This window comes from Silurus meridionalis, chromosome 24, assembly GCF_014805685.1.
Source record: "Silurus meridionalis isolate SWU-2019-XX chromosome 24, ASM1480568v1, whole genome shotgun sequence".
Lineage (NCBI taxonomy): Eukaryota > Metazoa > Chordata > Actinopteri > Siluriformes > Siluridae > Silurus > Silurus meridionalis.
The window spans coordinates 20,863,492-20,885,991 of NC_060907.1; the positions used below are offsets into that span (position 1 = coordinate 20,863,492).

Below are 22,500 nucleotides of genomic sequence, written 5' to 3' on the forward strand. Positions count from 1 at the left end.
ATCCATATTAAAGAATTTCATCATTTCATGTGTTATTTTTTTGCTATTTTAAACATTTTGGTGTAAAATTTCTTTCCATTCAAAAAACATACAAGAATATGGGCTTGGGCCTGAAAAAAGAGAATATTGACATGAATGGCACAATGTGGAATGAGTTTATATGTGTACATGTGTATTTTAAGTCTGAATCATGGGTCCTGGTGTGGAGTCACAAGTTCCAGAACAAATCACCACTAAGTCCTGAGATATTCCTGTAATTGTATTAATATTAGAACAGAAAAAGTGCATGATCTACAGCTTTACAAACTTAAACAACAAAACGAGGTGGTATCAAAAAGCTTCGAGACTAGGTTTGTAACACGCCAACAGATAGCTGCACAATGCTGCATGCACAGTCACAGGGAGCACTGACCCTCAAAAGTCAGTGTGCATCGTCCTGTATACGCTGGGAGCTGTGCAGCTGGTTCTATTCTGAGCACATGCTTTACTATGTCTGCGATTTCATCATGGACATCGAGTTAGAACCCCCTGTCCCTGTGTGTCTCAGGAGGAACACACCGCTGAGAGGTGTGCTTAGTCTTTTTGCTCACCTTTATATTTTCCCCTCTTTTTTTGACATACAATTGGACAAACAATACACAACACAGCGTTTCATGAACAAACAGAAGCTAGCGCCGGCTTTACTCCATATACTTTTTATAGCTTTCTGGTCGTGACCTCACCCTGCCGGTGACGTCACGCTTTCCATCAGATAGATTACACACAGGATTAAGAGCGTGGACAACACAGAAGCGTTTTGATGCAGCTCGGGTTCCTGAAAGGGAACCCATTTCCTGGGTTTGTTACATTCCAGGAAAGTTTGTTGGACACTATTTTGATAAACGTTGATGACGAATATGTGGCGTGAACATTAACAGATGATAAATGATGATATTTGGAGACCTCAGCAGACTGAAGTTGTCCTGTTCACAGTACTCTGTAGTCTGTGGAGTGTATGAAGTGGGAGCTCCATAAATCAACCGTGTGTTTGAGTGAATTTGGCATGAATGTGGGTTTATTTTGTTGCTCGGCAAGTCGGAATACTGAAGCAAACTGCCGAGAATAGAACAAAAATTCAAAGAATAAATAAATAAAAACAGATAGCAACAATTACATCAGTTACATCAATCCTAGCCGTACTGGTCCTGCACTCCTCTATCTCCTGCTGCTTCTTCAGGTCACAGATTAACTCAGAGTTTGCCTTTTTGTGTGGTTAATGGTAATATGGAGGTAAAATATGAGCACAAAACTGAAACTCTGTGCATATTATTTTTAGAACTAAGCGTTTTTCTGTGTGCTCTAAGTCAGTAATTGGCCTCTGTGTGATGCGGGAATGTTTCATCACGTCTATTTTTGGCTGAGAGCAGGGAGGAATATATAATGACTGTGTAGGTTAAACTGTAAAGTCAGCTAAACAACATTTGTCTAAAAATATACCTGTAAAAAATCTTGATGCATGTGTAGACAACATTTTTATCTAAAGTAGTAAACTGCATTGTACAGTAGAAGCAGGTGAAGTGATGGTGTTCAGAAGTTCTAATTTATTCCTCAAGGTTCAATCTATTATACTGTCCAATAGCACTGTCCAGCATGATGTCAAATAAAAACATTTCAGATCCACTGCTCATCTACGTATATTATGTCGTGTTTAATATTTATTATTATTTTTTCAGGGTCCATGATGATGAAAATGGGGCGTACATTCCAGCAGATGTTCCCCAGCAAATTACGGAGCACTGCAGTCCTTCAATCTGAGCCATTCATCTGAGATCACATCTGGATGCCCTTTCCAGGAGTGAATGTCTAGGTTCCACCACATCTGATTCGACTATTCTTTAGAAGGAACAGTTCAGATAGCTTGATTTCTAACAAGCATTAAAGTGGACGTTGCAGATGGGACAGGACTGGAAAAGTAAATAACTGTCTTTTGTATTTTTCTCTCCAAGGGTGAACCTGTGCTCCCACGTGTATGAGCCATGAGGGAAACACACGTGACCAATGCAGCTCAGTCAAGTGGAGATGTTAGGGGTATAGTGACCAGTGCCTTACTCTGGTGGACTATGGCATTTTTGTTTTTCTCGTTTTCCCAGATGCCAGTGGCCCGAGCAGATTGTTGGCTGATCGAAGGGGAGAAGGGTTTTGTGTGGCTGGCAATCTGCAGCCAGAACCAACCGTCATATGAAGCAATTCCACTACATATCAACAGCACGATTGTTGACCTACGGCTCAATGAAAACAAGATCCGGAGCATTCATTTTTCTGCTCTGAGCCGATTCAGCAATCTCACCTACCTGAACTTGACCAAGAATGACATCTCCTACATAGAAGACGGGGCTTTTTCTGCTCAGTTCAATTTACAAGTACTCCAAATCGGCTTTAACAAGCTGAGGAACTTAACTGAGGGTATGCTGCGAGGTTTGGGGCGTCTGCAGTACCTCTACCTTCAAGCCAACCTGATCGAGAGTGTCTCACCTAATGCTTTCTGGGAGTGTCCTGCTATTGAGAATATTGATCTTTCCATGAACAGGCTTCAGCAGTTGGATGGAAATACATTTCGTGGTCTATCGAAGCTAACAACATGTGAGCTCTACTCAAACCCATTCTCATGCTCCTGCGAGCTACTTGGATTCCTACGCTGGTTAGTAGCTTTCCCGAACAGGACAAGCGAGAGGATGGTATGTGATACACCAGCCGGTTTTTCTGGCTATAGCCTCTTCAGCCAAAATCCGAGAATGCCGACGTATCGCAATGCTTTTCACGCTCTCTCTACGGTGTGCACAGATGATGACAATGTAACCCCATATCTGCTTGGCTCTTCAGACGGAGGCACCCCCACCATCCTGCCAGATCTGAGCCCTTGTGGACTGGAAGACTGTCCATCAGGGACACCTCCAGATGAATCAATCAGCATCAGCCCAACGTATTTTGACCCAGATGCTCGGCCAATCATGAAGCTAAAAGAGGTGACCCACACAAGTGCAGTTATCACGATACAAATACCAAACCCTTTTCGGAAGATGTACATCCTTGTCCTTTACAACAATAGCTTCTTTACAGATATCCAGAACTTGAAAAGCCAAAGGGAAGAAATCGAGTTGCTCAACCTTAAATCCCATACCAACTATACCTACTGCGTGGCCTCCATACGCAATTCTCTGAGATATAACCACACATGCTTAACCATCTCCACTGTTACAAGAACAATGAGAGAGCATGTTCCAAATGACTCAACAGCTACTCACTATATCATGACCATACTGGGCTGCTTTTTTGGAATGGTTATTGTACTGGGCATGGTCTATCACTGTCTAAGAAAACGTAAGAAAGAAGATGAATCAAAAAGCAAGAAGCTTGAGAAGATGAAAAGGAATTTGATAGAGATGAAATATGGGGCTGAGCTGGAAGGTGGGACTATCTCTCAGCTCTCACAGAAACAAATGATGTCCACCGTCGAGCCCATTCAGAGGATGCCGTACCTTCCAGCCGCCAGTGAGAAAGACCCGTATAAGGTACAGGAACTGTCTGGAACCCCCAAAACAACAAAAGGGAATTATATAGAAGTAAGGTCCGACCAGCCCGATCGCATGGAATGCAGAATTCTGCCGTCTGAGAACAGCCAAGGATCTGTGGCAGAAATTTCCACAATAGCCAAGGAAGTGGACAAAGTGAACCAGATTATCAACAATTGCATTGATGCACTTAAATCTGAATCAGCGTCCTTTCAAGCGGTAAAATCTGGAGCTGTCTCAACCGCTGAACCTCAGCTGGTTCTTCTTTCTGAGCACCCACAAAGCAAATCTGGTCTTCTATCTCCAGTGTATAAAGAAGGATACCACCACCCGCTCCAGAGGCATCATAGTATGGAAGCACCCCTGAAGCGTGCTAGCACATCCTCAAGTGGTTCTCTGCGCAGTCCTCGATCGTTCCGGTCCGATGGAGCCTATCGTTCAGAGTCCAAGTACATTGAGAAAAGTTCTCTGGATGAATCCGGGATTCTGACAGTCACCCCGACGTCTGCGATACTCAAGTCAGAGGCAGAGAGAATGCGACACTACACAGAGCATCGGCACTCGTACCCGGGTCCGCACCACATGGAGGAGCAGCTGGAGGTTTCCGCAAGCAGGACGTCATCTATCTTGGAGCCGCTAACACGTTCCCGGGCACATGAGCTGTCCTATTCACAGCTTTCACCACAGTACCACAACCTCAGTGGCTACTCGAGCCCAGAGTACACCTGCAGGCCATCGCTCAGTCTCTGGGAACGCTTCAAACTCCACCGCAAACGCCACAGGGATGAAGAGGAGTACATGGCAGCCGGGCATGCGTTACGGAGAAAAGTACAGTTTGCTAAAGATGAGGACCTCCATGACATCCTCGACTACTGGAAGGGTGTGTCGGCCCAGCAGAAATTATGATTACTTATTTTATTTTAGAGGTTATTTAAAGAGTGGCCAAATAAACCACACTTCACTCTCTGGACCAAATAAAACCAGTCTTCATTAAAGCTGCAGTAAGTAACTTTTTGTGATTTAAGGATTTGGATTTAGCCATTTCTGGTCACTGAGCAACTCAGTCAGAAACCCACAGTGAGCATCAAATCAGAGCTCGTTTAGACAAGATTTAATTCTAAACCAAATGTCCTCTGGAGATTTAATCTCCATATAATGACTATAATTTAGCTGCTATTATCCTAGCCTAGCATTATTACAGAAGGTTATTGTGCAGTAAAGGTCAATCTTACAGACACTAACTGGCTAATTGCCCAAGAAGAAAAGGCTAACTGGATAATTAGCTAAGAAGACACCACGGTAGCATTGCAACTTGAACAGCTAGATTTGAAAGAAGAAAACAGCGTTAGTGAACTAGCCAACTAACACCGCTAGCTGGCGAACTTTAAATCTGAGTAACAAAGAAAAATTGCCAAACCAATATTCATCCTGTCCAGCTAATTTCTAGCTAACGTTACCTTCTTGTGGTGTGTTCCAGCTAGCAGTACTGCCTTTAGCAGAGTATCGTATTTTACACCCAAAACCATCTGGAGACATGGAGGATTAGCAATGATTAAGTTACAGCAGTGCAAAAACACCCATTTTAGTGTGTGTGTGTGTGTGTGTGTGTGTGTGTGTGTGTGTGTGTGTGTGTACAAAACAAGTTTCCTACTGCAGCTTTAAATAGGAACTCACTCATTTTTTGAAGTAGCTTAGATATAATGAAATCACTAGATATTTTTGCTATTTGAGAATAAATCATGTCATGTTAGACGTTACGGGGAGAAATAAAGAAGTAATCTATGACTTTTAACAAAAAAAACAGTATTAACCTCAAACAAAAACTTTTATATATATATATATATATATCAGTAATTATAACAGTAATGATAGGGTATTATATATTGTCTAATTCTTATTACTATTATTATTATCACAATCACCATGGTCACTTTCAGCTCTTCATTCCTATTATTATTATTATTATAATTATTATTATTATTATTATGATGATGATGATGATGACGACGAATTCTTCTTATTGATTACTATAATTAATCTTTGGTTATCGCATGGCCGTGTCCTGTGACAGTAAGACTGACTGTTGTGTGCTCTCGGAAAAAAAACTAAAGACTTCATTGAAACGTCTGCCGTATACTGTTTCACCGACCAGATCTTATATCAAAAAATACAAAAAAACAAACCTGTGCTACTTTTTTCCCAACAGTTCAAAAAGGGACAGCTACAGAGTTCTCCATCTTTCAGAGGGAACAAAGTTCAACATTTGCCAACAGAAGCACACACGCCTCGGCTTTTACAACACAACGACTACAACTTTACACCCAAAACAGCTTGTGTTCATCTCTTTTCTAACGTTTCTGTACAAATCTGAAATGAATGTCTCAAATCCTTAAGGATTGCACTGTTCAACTGCACAACACACACACACACACACACACACACACACACACACACACACACACACAATACGTATAGAAGAATGTATGTAGACTATCCTAGCCTTTTATAACTCTTTCTCAGCACCGCGTTTTTAACTATTGACGTGTCCTGTAACACGGTCCTCTGAAAGTTCTGCGTATCGAAGACGCCGTCGTTCCATTTCAGTGCCAGTGAGATAAAATGGTTACGACCTGCAGAACATTTTCCTTTCAAATCCGATTACAGAAAATTCACATCCGCTTCACTTGCGCACGTTTAGAAGTGTACGTCACGTGGATTTTACACGTAAGCTCCAGAACACGACATCCCATGAGTCAAACATAAACACCAACCAGGAAAATCCCATGTGATTATACAATTCCACATTTATGTTGGAATATAAATAAATTAATGATAATCTGAAAAAAATTCCTTTTAAAAAGAAATCATCACAATAAAATAGTTTGTATAAATTCCTGTGGGGAACATGAGGAACATGCAGCACACGTGAAGTTTGTGTGAGGTTTCTGTGAGGGTCAGCTCTGTAAAGATAAACAGAATGTTTTTTCTCCTTCAGCAGCAGCTGTAAAGTGCTGAGCTCAGTGAGTCTCTAACTGAGTAATCTTTCTTCACAGACAGTAACGCTGATAGACCATTTTAACTCCTCCAGAAACATGGTGGTGTAACTTCTGCAGTGGGCTCACTACAACATGGCCACGGGGTTACCATGGCAATTTACAGGCCTGGAGTCTGCTCAGGGTTTAGACTTGGGATTAGACTTAAAGTCAAGGTCAGACTTGGGGTTGGTATTGGGGTCAGACTCGGGGTAGGCTTAGGTTCAGACCTTGGATTAAGCTTGGTGTCAGATTTAGGATCAGGCCTGGGATCAGGCTTGGGATCATGCTTGAGGTTAGACTTAGGATCAGACTTGGGGTTGGACTCGGGGTCAAACTTAAGCTCAGGCTCAGGGATGAGTGTGTTTATGCACAATGCTGCAGAATAAAGCTCAGTAAACATTTATTATTATTATTATTATTAAAGTATAACACAGACTGCAGGCTTTAAGTATTAAATATAAAGGATTCAGTAACTAAACAGAGAATTTCAGTAAATATGCAGTAAAAACCAGTCAGTAATATCAGAGTGATTTGGTTGATTATGGCGAGACATCACATGCAGAAAAAACCTCCAGATCTCTGCCACATCTGAGATGTTTCTGTTCCTCTGCTTTATGTTTAACAGACTTTAAGCCCCGCCCACTTCTCAGTGACATCATGCCTATGGCACTCCGAGGTCTTCCTGTGTGAATCGCATCCTAATACGAGACGTGCGATTTTTATTCAATATGCAAATTTAAACCGAGGCTCAGGGTTAAAGGTTCACGATTTAACGAAGCCTCATTAGCATAAAGAAATGTTCAATAAAGAAATGCAGTGAAGATCTGAAATATAAATCGTGTTTTAATAATAATAATATTAATAATAACGTCGCCTCGGTCTCCTGTAGTGTCTCGCCTGAGGGCTTTAACTCCTGAATTCACAGACAAAGGAAACATCTGTATTTCATTCCTATTAGATAGAAAAAGCTAAAAGTTATTCAAAGTATTATTAAAAGTTTGACCTTCTGTTAAATTAGATGATTCATTAGTGTGTGTGTGTGTGTGTGTGTGTGTGTGTGTGTGTTGAAGGGTTATAAATGTAGAACTTTCGGTGCAATTTTATTCTTTTAACTTTGGGATTCAGTTTTAATTGAGAAATACATGAAAAGTGCTTAATGGTTTTCCAGATCTCCTCATCCATCTCTACTGTGATTTCTGGGGTCCAGGGTAGGAGCTCAGTAATGTGCTACAGAAAGGATCCTAGTTAGAGGTGTATATACACATAATAATGTTAATGGAAATGATTGAGGTCATGTGATGAGGTCTGACCTTAATGCTAAACTCCATCTTTAGCATTCACACACACACACACACACACACACACACACACACACACACACTCATAATATATATATAAAATTGTCATCCTAATAAAGATGGATGTTTAAGTCACATCAGCATGTTGGGAAGTTTTCTCGCTTTCCTACAAAACACTCCTGTGTGTGTGTGTGTGTGTGTGTGTGTGTGTGTGAGAACCTTCAGGTGACGACTTTAACGAATGTCACTGTTGAATCTCTCTATATATCGTCCTGCAACTAACAGAATGTTCTGGTTTCGGCACTGGTTCAGAGGATCGCAGATTAATCAGGTTCACTTCCCATCCGAAATCTGTGTGAGGACGTTATCACGTCACCATGGCAACGAGGAGGGCAGGCCTTATAACTGTGACGCTTTTTTATCTGTAGTCTACATTGTGCAGGCCTCGACCTCTGGGCCTCAATCCTAACATTTCTACACTTTCAAGATAAAAGTGGATCATTTGAAATGTGCTAATGTTCATTTCTTTCTAAAAGAAAAGGGGGAAAGATTTCAGCCTGGAGGGACGTCTCGGTGAAGTTTGTGGAGAACATTGTGAGATTTTTCCATACAGCCTTAAAAACTATGAATGATTGTTTTTTTTTTTTTTCTTTTCTATTGATGTAGCTGATCGATGTAAATCTTCACCTCGGACAAACTTTTTATCTGAGAGGAAAACAAACTTCTCTCTGTTCATCTCTTCATTTGTACGTAACCTTCACGCTTTCTAACTGCGAGCTGTAGCACCACGAGTTCTCGTGGACATTCTCCAGGACGATGAGAACCTCACACCTGGATGTGGCGTGTGAAAAGCCTGGACTGTGTTCTAATGATTCATTTATCAAATGGTTCTGGTGGATCCAAAAGGGCTTTATGGTCTGATGGAAATTTCAATGAGCACAATAAAAAAAACAGTTTATTTATTAGTTAATAAAAATGGTGGAGTTTTATTTTTTGTTCATTATGTGAATTGAAATATCTTGCATTTTAGAGTCAGAGTCAGAGTCAGGAGATTCATGACCAGGAATGATGGTTTGTTGAGTCACTCAGGGTTTTTTTTTTTTTTGCACAGTTTTGTTAGAAATTCTAATGCGAGCAAAAACACACAAAACCACTATTTAATTTTTAGTTAACATTTATATTTATATTTATGGAACTTATCCAAAGAAACTTACATTTATCTCATAATACAACTGAGCTACAGAGTTAAGGGCCATGCTCAGGGGCCCGGGAGGGGCAGCTTGGTGCGTTTTCCTGAATAATCAGTTCTATTTCCAGCAGATTAAAATATAAACACTACTGCTTTCATCTTCAAACAGAGAAACTCCAGATTGATTTTTACAGGAAGTGAAGTCTGGTATCGATCATGATGTGTGTGTGTGTGTGTGTGTGTGTGTGTGTGTGTGTGCATGTATTTATGTGTGTGTGTGTGTCTGCATGTGTGCGTGTATTTATGTGTGTGTGTGTGTGTTTGTGTGTGTGTCTGCGTGTGTGCATGTATTTGTGTGTGTGTCTGCGTGTATGTGTATGTGTGTGCGTGTAGGTGTGTGTGTGTATATATGTGTGCATGTGTGCATGTATGTGTGTGTATGTGTATCTGTGCATGTGTGTGCGTGAACATGTGTGTGTATCCCTTCCAGCAGTGACATTTATACACTACAAACACATGAAGCTATAATAAGTTAAATAATTTCTCATTAATGCATTAATTCCTCTTAACTGATTTATAACAAAAACTCACTGCAACAGAACAGCAACACACACACACACACACACACACACACACACACACACACACACACACACACACAAAGTGCTGGCCCAACAGTTAGACTGACAGTCAGGCTAATTACGGAGCCATTTATTTGATAGAGGTTGATCGCCTCATGATCTTTTCTCTAAAACACACACACACACACACACACACACACAATCACTCGCACAAACACACACACACACACACACACACACACACACGAACAGGTGATTGAATGATTATTTATTGCTGCTATAACATAAGTGAGAAGTTTGTTACAGCAGTAAATGTAACTATAAATGGATAAATGTTCCGAGAGCAGGAGTGAGAATCTTAGACAGATGAGAAGTGAGTGTGAAGCAGGTGATCAGTGAGAGAGCGAGTGGTGAAGTCAGCGTGATGAAATAATCAGGAGCTTTACTATCACATGTTCTTGGAGCTGAGAACATCTACAGAGCTTTATCTCTTGCAGTAGCCCACTAACACCTTCTCAGATTTCTGGAAATCTGAAAAAGCTTCTCTCATACACACAACAACCTGCTTTACTCCAGCAGATCATCTCTTCTCCTCATCTCCTCTCCTTATCTTATTTTGCCAGAAACCAGGAGAACAGAATCTGCTTTTTCATCAGTATATAAGATCAAATCGTATTCAGGGATGTGATAATACCTGCAGGCATCTCCAGGACAACATTACTTCAGTGTGGAAGGAGAATTTGAGAGCTGGTTAAACACCTGACAGACAACCAGACAACTCTGATTCAAACACTCTGTACTCTAATGTGTAAAAGTAGGACAATAGGTGGGATGGGGGAGGAGGTAATGGACAGTAAGTGGGATGGGGTAATGGACAGTAAGTGGGATGGGGAGGAGGTAATGGACAGTAGGTGGAGGAGGGAAGAGGTAATGGACAGTAGGTGGGATGGGGAGGAGGTAATGGACAGTAGGTGGAGGAGGAAAGAGGTAATGGACAGTAGGTGGGATGGGGAGGAGGTAATGGACAGTAGGTGGGGAGGGAGGAGGTAATGGACAGTAGGTGGGATGGGGAGGAGGTAATGGACAGTAGGTGGGAGAGGAGGAGGTAATGGACAGTTGGTGGGATGGGGAGGTAATGGACAGTAGGTGGGGAGGAGGTAATGAACAGTAGGTGGGATGGGGAGGAGGTAATGGACAGTAGGTGGGAGAGGGAGGTAATGAACAGTACGTGGGGAGGGAGGAGGTAAGGACAGTAGGTGGGATGGGGAGGAGGTAATGGACAGTAGGTGGGGAGGGAGGAGGTAAGGGACAGTAGGTGGAGAGGAGGAGGTAATGAACAGTAGGTGGGAGAGGAGGAGGTAATGGACAGTAGGTGGGATGGGGAGAAGGTAAGGGACAGTAGGTGGGATGGGGAGGAGGTAATGGACAGTAGGTGGGGAGGAGGTAATGGACAGTAGGTGGGGAGGGAGGAGGTAATGGACAGTAGGTGGGATGGGGAGGAGGTAATGGACAGCAGGTGGGATGGGGTAATGGACAGTAGGTGGGATGGGGAGGAGGTAATGGACAGTAGGTGGGGAGGGAGGAGGTAATGGACAGTAGGTGGGATGGGGAGGAGGTAATGGACAGTGGTGGGGAGGAGGAGGTAATGGACAGTAGGTGGGATGGGGGAGTAGGTAATGGACAGTAGGTGGGATGGGGAGGAGGTAATGGACAGCAGGTGGGATGGGGTAATGGACAGTAGGTGGGATGGGGGAGGAGGTAATGGACAGAGTTCAGCATCCTGACAACCTGATGGATGAAGCTGTTTGAAAGCCTTGTGGAGCCAGGAGGCCGTGGTACCTTCTACCTGAAGGTATGAGTCTGAAGTGGAGGTGTGGTGGGTGTGATCTGGATGAGTGCGGCTGAAATGATTGTGGTGGCATTGAAACACTTGGGGATAAATGTCTGACTCAGCAAGATGTTAATAATGTTTATAATAATGTAAAAAACTTTGCTATACGGAAACATTATCAGCCTGCACTGCTGTCAGAGCTGCTTTTATAGAGATCTACTCACCACATTCTGACCAATCAGTACCCAGAATGTGTGTGTGTGTGTGTGTGTGTGTGTGTGTTAATGTCTATCAATAAATGTGTCTCTAAATGATGCAGTTAAAAATCATTTGTGGCTGAAGATATGTCTTCTGTTTATATAGTAAGGAGTTGGAGTGTGTGTGGAAAAACAATAACACTGCACTCACTCACTCACTCACACACACACTCACACACACACACACACACACACCTCAATCTAATTGTGCACATTATCGTCGTCGCTACACACAGCCTCGCTCGGCTAATGCTAGTGTAGAAAATTGCACATTTCTGTTGTGGAATCTGCAGCTGAGCGAAATTCGATACAGAGAATCATCACGCCTGCAGCAGGGAAATGAAGAAAGGGAGAAAAAACAGATCAGAAGCAAAGATGTGATGAGAAAGACGAGTGGAGAATGACCAGAAACGCCTTCTGGGTTTCCGTAATCCATTTAGGCCACTTCTAACTTGGCTAGCAAACTCCTTCTGGAAGCTTCTGAGCAATCATGATATGGTGGGTTATGGGAACTAATGCGATCTCACACACACACACACACACACACACACACACACACACACACACACACACACAGTGCAGTGTAGTGAGTGGTGATACACCTCCATGTGTTTAGCTTGAAGGGATGTGCAGACAGAGTGGGAGAGAGTTTATGAGAGATGAAGTGATGAGGGAGGCTGTTATCTGGTTGAAAGACGTTTTGAGAAATTCCTCAGAGGGGTCGTATAGAAGCACTTCTTAAACCAGGTCACAAAACTCTGCTGCTGATGCTTTGTTTTTCTATTTTAACACAACTCACCGCAACTCCCCACAAATCACCTCAACTCCCCACAACTCCCCACAAATCACCGCAACTCCCCACAACTCCCCACAACTCCCCACAAATCACCGCAACTCACCGCAACTCCCCGCAACTCCCCACAAATCACCGCAACTCCCCACAACTCCCCACAACTCACCGCAACTCACCGCAACTCCCCACAACTCCCCACAACTCACCGCAACTCCCCACACCTCACCGCAAATCACCGCAACTCACCTCGACTCAACACAACCAACAACTCTGACTCACGAGTATCTCATCTGTCCATCAACAAATAACTATTATAAGATCTGTTGAAAGTTCTAAAACCTAAACTCCTTCACTGCTCAGGAGTTCACCAAAACTAGACATCAGGATGTGTGGAGAGAGTTTGAGAAGACGATCTATAGTTCGGTGCACACACACACACACACACACACACACACACACACACACACACACACACACACACACACACACACCTCTCCTAGAGTTTGAGTGACAGGAGTAACGGTGACCTCTGTCACAATCGTTCTCATCGTCGTCCTCCACATCGATACACCAGGGAACAGCTCTGTCTCTCACACACTCACACACACACATACACACTAGTTTAAAATGCCACAATAGCCATGGAACAGATAACACACACACACACACACACACACACACACACACACACACACACACACACACAATGGAGTGATATCTGCAGTCTTATCTTCAGTGCAGTCACACTACTACAGTGCAGTTCAGGCTTTGACAGGAAGTCGACTGCACTCACACACATTAACTCAGCTGCAGCTCCATCTTCATCCCCGCAGTCACTGAAGCCTTCATCCTCATCCTCATCCTCATCTTCACCCTCACCCTCATCCATCTCTCCCACGTACGCTTCACTCGGGTAACACGTTTCACTCCACCGTCTCTGACTCTGACCTCTTTTCCTCGTTGTTCCCGGCAGTGTTTATCCCTCATAATGGTTAGTTTGCTCTTGGTGGGAGAACGTTCTCATTGTGCCGGTTATCTCCAGACGGACCGCCTGTCTCACTGGGACGCCCCAGCTTTTCATTCTTTTACTGTTTTTCATTAGCAAAATCCATCCTTCAGCCCAAATCAGGACTCTCTTTCCCTCACACTCACACACACACACACATAGTGATATTATTACCATAAGATGGAGAAGTGTGTTTTTGTGTACTACACCCTGCTCTGAAGAACATGAGAACATCTGCACGTTTGATCTTCTAACATTTTAGAGACACTGAATTCCCATTCTCATCCTGAAGCTCATCTTCATGATGTACTTCTTGATTGGTCTGAAGGAGGAACTTGGCTGTGAGCTGCAGCAGGAGCAGGGACTCGAAGAAAACCACGAGCTGATGCAATTTCATCCTCAGACCAGCAAGAGAACTAAAACTCTTGTGTTTTTAATTAGGAGTTTCTCAAAGGACACACACACACACACACACACACACACACACACACACAGAAAGAAACTGCTAAAGTGGTATTTATGCTGTTTTGTCTCAGATGTGGAGTGAGGAGAAGAATTCCAGGTCCTGAAAACAAACATTTCGGACTTCCATCCACACTTAAACGGTCTTCTGTAAACAAAAGCGTAGCTTTTTAAAAACGCTCTCCAACGTGGATACATTTGAAAACGTTGGGGACTGAGTGTGAAAACAGGGGCTTGAGTGTGAAAACAGGGGCTTGAGTGTGAAAACAGAGGCTTGAGTGTGAAAACAGAGGCTTGAGTGTGAAAACAGATACTTGAGTGTGAAAACAGATACTTGAGTGTGAAAACAGATACTTGAGTGTGAAAACAGGGGCTTGAGTGTGAAAACAGGCTTGTGTGTGAAAACAGAGGCTTGAGTGTGAAAACAGAGGCTTGAGTGTGAAAACAGAGGCTTGTGTGTGAAAACAGAGGCTTGAGTGTGAAAACAGAGGCTTGAGGTGTGAAAACAGAGGCTTGAGTGTGAAAACAGAGGCTTGAGGTGAAAACAGAGGCTTGTGTGTGAAAACAGAGGCTTGAGTGTGAAAACAGAGGCTTGAGTGTGAAAACAGAGGCTTGAGTGTGAAAACAGAGGCTTGAGTGTGAAAACAGGCTTGAGTGTGAAAACAGAGGCTTGAGTGTGAAAACAGAGGCTTGAGGTGAAAACAGAGGCTTGAGGTGTGAAAACAGAGGCTTGAGTGTGAAAACAGAGGCTTGAGGTGTGAAAACAGAGGCTTGTGTGTGAAAACAGAGGCTTGGTGTGAAAACAGAGGCTTGTGTGTGAAAACAGAGGCTTGAGTGTGAAAACAGAGGCTTGAGTGTGAAAACAGAGGCTTGAGTGTGAAAACAGAGGCTTGTGTGTGAAAACAGAGGCTTGAGTGTGAAAACAGAGGCTTGTGTGTGTGAAAACAGAGGCTTGGTGTGAAAACAGAGGCTTGAGTGTGAAAACAGAGGTTTGTGTGTGAAAACAGAGGCTTGAGTGTGAAAACAGAGGCTTGAGTGTGAAAACAGAGGCTTGTGTGTGAAAACAGAGGCTTGAGTGTGAAAACAGAGGCTTGAGTGTGAAAACAGAGGTGCGGTGAAAAGTCGTCTGCCGTTTTGTTCATGTGCAGCACAGAAATGTGAAGGTTTCAGTGTAGATGAGAAACTTTTGGGAAACGACTGTAAATGAAAGTGTGGATGTGGAGTGAGGTTTTAATTCTCCAGGTTGCTGCAGACGAGCCTGAGCTGATGAGACTCGCGGTTATTAATCAGAAGGTCAAGGGTTCAAGCCCCTGGTATCTACAAGTTGCCACTCTTGGGGCCCTTGAGCAAGGCCCTTAACACTCTGTGCTCCAATGGGGACCGCAGCTTCGTAACGTGCTGTAAAATACACGTATAAATCACTTTTACCTTTTCAGTGAAACAGGAACAGATTCACTCTCCCTCAGATTCCACTGCTATGATTAATCTAGAAACAGAGACGAGAACTCAGAAAACACACTTAGACAGAACACACACACACTCAGACAGAACACACACACTCAGACAGAACACACAGACTTAGACAGAACACACACACTCAGACAGAACACACACTTAGACAGAACACACACACACACACACACACACACACACACACACTCAGATAGAACACACACACACACACACACACACACACACAGACAGAACACACACACTCAGACAGAACACACACACTTAGACAGAACACACACACTTAGACAGAACACACACACACACACACACACACACACACACACACACTCAGGCAGAACACCCACTCAGACAGAACACACACACTCAGATAGAACACACTCAGACAGAACACAAACACTCAGACAGAACACACACACTCAGACAGAACACACACACACACACACACACACACACACACACACTCAGGCAGAACACCCACTCAGACAGAACACACACACACACACACACACACACACTCAGATAGAACACACTCAGACAGAACACACACTCAGACAGAACAAACACTCAGACAGAACACACTCAGACAGAACACACACTCAGACAGAACACACACACACACACTCAGACAGAACACACACTTAGACAGAACACACACACACACTCAGACAGAACACAAACACTCAGACAGAACACACACACACACACTCAGATAGAACACACTCAGACAGAACACAAACACTCAGACAGAACACACACTCAGGCAGAACACCCACTCAGACAGAACACACACCTCAGACAGAACACACACACACACACACACACACTCAGACAGAACACACACCTCAGACAGAACACACACACCTCAGACAGAACACACACACACACACACACACTCAGACAGAACACACTCACTAAGACAGAACACACACACACACACACACCTCAGACAGAACACCCTCAGACAGAACACACACCCCCAGACAGAACACAAACACACACACTCAGACAGAACACACACACCTCAGACAGAACACACACCTCAGACAGAACACACACCTCAGACAGAACACACACATTCAGACAGAACACACACACACACACACACACACACTCACTCAGACAGAACACACACACACACACACACACACAGACACACACACACAGAACACACACACTCAGACAGAACACATGCACACACACACACACACACCTCAGACAGAACACACACACTCAGACAGAACACACACACATTCAGACAGAACACACACACTCAGACAGAACACACACACACACACACACCTCAGACAGAACACACACACAGAACACACACACACACACACACACACACACACACACACACACAGACAGAACACACACTCAGACAGAACACACACACAAACACACACACTCAGACAGAACACACACACACACACTCAGAACACACACTCACTCAGACAGAACACACACTCAGGCAGAACACACTCAGACACACACACTCAGACAGAACACACACACACTCAGACAGAACACACACACACACACACACTCAGACAGAACACACTCAGACAGAACACACACACACACACAGACAGAACACACACACACTCAGACAGAACACACACACACACAGACAGAACACACACACACAGACAGAACACACACACACTCAGACAGAACACACACACACACAGACAGAGAACACACTCAGACAGAACACACACAGACAGAACACAAACACACAGACAGAACACAAACACACAGACAGAACACACACACACACACACTCAGAACACCCTCAGACAGAACACACTCAGACACACACACACACACAGACAGAACACACACACTCACTCAGACAGAACACACACACACTCACTCAGACAGAACACACACACTCAGACAGAACACACACACACACACACACACACTCAGACAGAACACACTCAGACAGAACACACACACACACACAGACAGAACACACACACTCAGACAGAACACACACACTCAGACAGAACACACACACACAGACAGAACACACACACTCAGACAGACACACACACACACACAAACACACACTCAGACAGAACACAAACACTCAGACAGAACACACACACACTCAGACAGAACACACACTCAGACAGAACACAAACACTCAGACAGAACACACACACTCAGGCAGAACACCTCAGACAGAACACACACACTCAGATAGAACACACTCAGACAGAACACAAACACTCAGACAGACACACACACTCAGACAGAACACACACACACACACACACACACACACACACACACACACACAGAACACACACTCAGACAGAACACACACACACACACACACACACACACACACACACACACACAGACACACACACACTCAGACAGAACACACACTCAGACAGAACAAACACTCAGACAGAACACACTCAGACAGAACACACACTCAGACAGAACACACACACACACACTCAGACAGAACACACACGTAGACAGAACACACACACAAACACACACTCAGACAGAACACAAACACTCAGACAGAACACACACACTCAGATAGAACACACTCAGACAGAACACAAACACTCAGACAGAACACACACACTCAGGCAGAACACCCACTCAGACAGAACACACACACTCAGACAGAACACACACACACACACACACACACACACTCAGACAGAACACACACCTCAGACAGAACACACACCTCAGACAGAACACACACAGAACACACACACACACACACACACTCAGACAGAACACACTCACTAAGACAGAACACACACACACACCTCAGACAGAACACACACAGACACACACACACAGAACACACACACACTCAGACAGAACACACACACTCAGACAGAACACACACACTCACACAGAACACACACCTCAGACAGAACATCCTCAGACAGAACACCCTCAGACAGAACACACTCAGACAGAACACACACACACACACACACAGACAGAACACACACACTCAGACACACACACACACACACACAGACAGAACACACACACTCAGACAGAACACACACACACACACACACACACACACACACACACACACACACAAACACACACACTCAGACACACACACACACACACACACAGACAGAACACACTCACTCAGACAGAACACACAGACAGAACACACAGTCAGACAGAACACACACACATTCAGACAGAACACACACACACACACACACACACACATACACACACACACTCAGAACACACACACACACACACTCAGACAGAACACACACTCAGACAGAACACACACTCAGACAGAACACACACTCAGACAGAACACACACACACACACACACACACACACAGTCAGACAGAACACACACACAGTCAGACAGAACACACACACTCAGACAGAACACACACACACACACACACACACACACTCAGACAGAACACACACACCTCAGACAGAACACACACCACACACACACACACACTCAGACAGAACACACTCACTAAGACAGAACACACACACACACACACACCTCAGACAGAACACCCTCAGACAGAACACACACCCCCAGACAGAACACACACTCAGACAGAACACACACCTCAGACAGAACACACACCTCAGACAGAACACACACACAGACAGAACACACACACACACACACACACACACTCACTCAGACAGAACACACACACACACACACACACACACACACAGAACACACACAGAACACACACACACACACACACCTCTGACAGAACACACACCTCAGACAGAACACACACATTCAGACAGAACACACACACACTCAGACAGAACACACACACACACACACACACAGACAGAACACACACTCAGACAGAACACACACACACACACACACACACACACACAGACAGAACACACACACACACACACAGAACACACACTCAGACAGAACACACACACACTCAGGCAGAACACACACACACTCACTCAGACAGAACACACACACACTCAGACAGAACACACACACACACACTCAGACAGAACACACACTCAGACAGAACACACACACACACACAGACAGAACACACACACACTCAGACAGAACACACACACAGACAGAACACACACACACACAGACAGAACACACACACTCAGACACACACACAGACAGAACACACTCAGACAGAACACACACACAGACAGAACACAAACACACAGACAGAACACAAACACACAGACAGAACACACACACACACACACTCAGAACACCCTCTCACACTCAGAACACACACACACTCAGACAGAACACACACACACACTCAGAACACCCTCAGACAGAACACAATCACTCAGACAGAACACACACTCACTCAGACAGAACACACTCACTCAGACACACACACACACACACACACACACACACACACACACACACACACACACACACACACACACACACACACACACTCAGACAGAACACACACACACACTCAGACAGAACACACACACACACAGACAGAACACACACACTCAGAACACACACACACACACACTCAGACAGAACACACACTCACTCAGACAGAACACACACACACACACACAGAACACACACACACACACACTTAAACAGAACACACACACTCACTCATACAGGACACACACACAGACAGAACACCCTCTCACTCAGACAGAACACACACTCACTCAGACAGAACACACACACACTCAGACAGAACACAAACTCACTCAGACAGAACACACACTCACTCAGACAGAACACACACACACTCAGACAGAACACAAACTCACTCAGACAGAACACACACTCACTCAGACAGAACACACACTCAGACAGAACACACACACACACACACACACTCAGACAGAACACACACTTAGACAGAACACACACACACACACACACACACACACACACACACACACACACACACTCAGGCAGAACACCCACTCAGACAGAACACACACACTTAGACAGAACACAAACACACACACACACACACACACACACACACACACACACACACTCAGGCAGAACACCCATTTAAACAGAACACACACCTCAGACAGAAAACACACACACACACACACACTCAGACAGAACACACATTCACTAAGACAGAACACACACACACACACACACACACACACACACACACACACTCAGACAGAACACCCTCAGACAGAACACACACCTCAGACAGAACACACACACACTCACTCAGACAGCACACACACACACACACACACAGACAGAACACACACACTCAGAACACACGCACACACACAGACAGAACACACACTCACTCAGACAGAACACACACACACACACACACAGAACACACACACACTCAGACAGAACACACACTCACTCAGACAGACACACACTCAGACAGAACACACACTCAGACAGAACACACACACACACAGAACACACACTTAGACAGAACACACACACACACACACACACACACTCAGGCAGAACACCCACTCAGACAGAACACACACACTTAGACAGAACACAAACACACACACACACACACACACACACACACTCAGGCAGAACACCATTTAAACAGAACACACACACCCTCAGACAGAAACACACACACACACACACTCAGACAGAACACACATTCACTAAGACAGAACACACACACACACACACACACACACACACACTCAGACAGAACACCTCAGACAGAACACACACACCCTCAGACAGAACACACACACACACACACACACTCAGACAGAACACACACACACATTCAGACAGAACACACACACACACACACACACACACACACACACACACACACACACACACACAAACTTAGACAGAACACACAAACTCACTCAGACAGAACACACACACACACACACACACACACACAGACAGAACACACACCTCAGACAGAACACACGCACACACACAAACACACACCTCAGACAGAACACACACCCTCAGACAGAACACACACATTCAGACAGAACACACACATGCACACACACTCAGACAGAACACACACACACACACACATAGACAGAACACACACACTCACCCAGACAGAACACACACACACACACACACACACACACACACACACACACACACACACACACAGACAGAACACACACTCAGACAGAACACACACACACAAACACACACACTCAGACAGAACACACACACACACACACACACACACACACACTCAGAACACCCTTTCACTCAGACAGAACACACTCACTCAGACAGAACACACACTAACTCAGACAGAACACACACACACACACACACACAGTCAGACAGAACACACACACTCACACAGAACACACACACACACACACACACAGACAGAGCACACTCACAGAACACACACACTCAGACAGAACACACTTATTTAGACAGAACACACACACAGACAGAACACACACACACACACAGACAGAGCACACTCACTCAGACAGAGAACACACTCAGACAGAACACACACACACACAGACAGAGCACACTCACTCAGACAGAACACACAGACAGAACACACTCAGACAGAACACACACACCTCAGACAGAACACACACACAGACAGAACACACACAGACAGACAGAACACACACACACACACTCAGAACACCTCTCACCCAGACAGAACACACACTTACTCAGACAGAACACACACTCAGACAGAACACACACACACACATCAGACAGAACACCCTCAGACAGAACACACTCACTGAGACAGAACACACACACACAGAACACAAACAGAACACACACACACACAGACAGAACACACACACACACACTCAGACAGAACACACACACAGAACACACACACACACTCAGACAGAACACACACACACACTCAGACAGAACACACACACACACACACACACACACACACACACACACACACACACACACACACACACACACTCAGACAGAACACACTCGTTTATTCACTTCTCATCAGGACTTGTATCTGATTTATAATAAATATTGCTGCA

At 44.4% G+C, this 22,500-nt stretch overlaps 2 protein-coding genes across 6 annotated transcripts in view; one reads left to right on the forward strand and one right to left on the reverse strand.

Annotated features, from left to right (window-relative positions):
• Positions 1 to 9,476, forward strand: part of elfn1b (extracellular leucine-rich repeat and fibronectin type III domain containing 1b) — a 51,266-nt gene extending 41,790 nt beyond the window's left edge. Inside the window, exons 2-3 of one of the 5 annotated variants that reach the window (XR_006924127.1) lie at positions 1,713 to 5,175; positions 9,464 to 9,476. Coding sequence is in view for 4 of the 5 variants with exons in the window: in XM_046837351.1 (XP_046693307.1) it covers positions 2,016 to 4,454 (2,439 nt within the window). In the remaining variant the exon portion in view is untranslated. Of the gene's footprint in view, positions 1 to 1,712; positions 8,858 to 9,463 lie in introns of those variants that run through there. The other 4 variants (XM_046837351.1, XM_046837352.1, XM_046837353.1 and 1 more) reach the window with 4 other exon arrangements.
• Positions 9,477 to 11,749: 2,273 nt separating this feature from the next.
• mad1l1 (mitotic arrest deficient 1 like 1) overlaps positions 11,750 to 22,500 on the reverse strand; it is a 42,741-nt gene continuing 31,990 nt past the window's right edge. The window contains exon 19 of the mRNA XM_046837104.1: positions 11,750 to 11,764. The gene's annotated coding sequence lies outside the window, so the exon portion shown is untranslated. The remainder of the gene's footprint in view (positions 11,765 to 22,500) is intronic.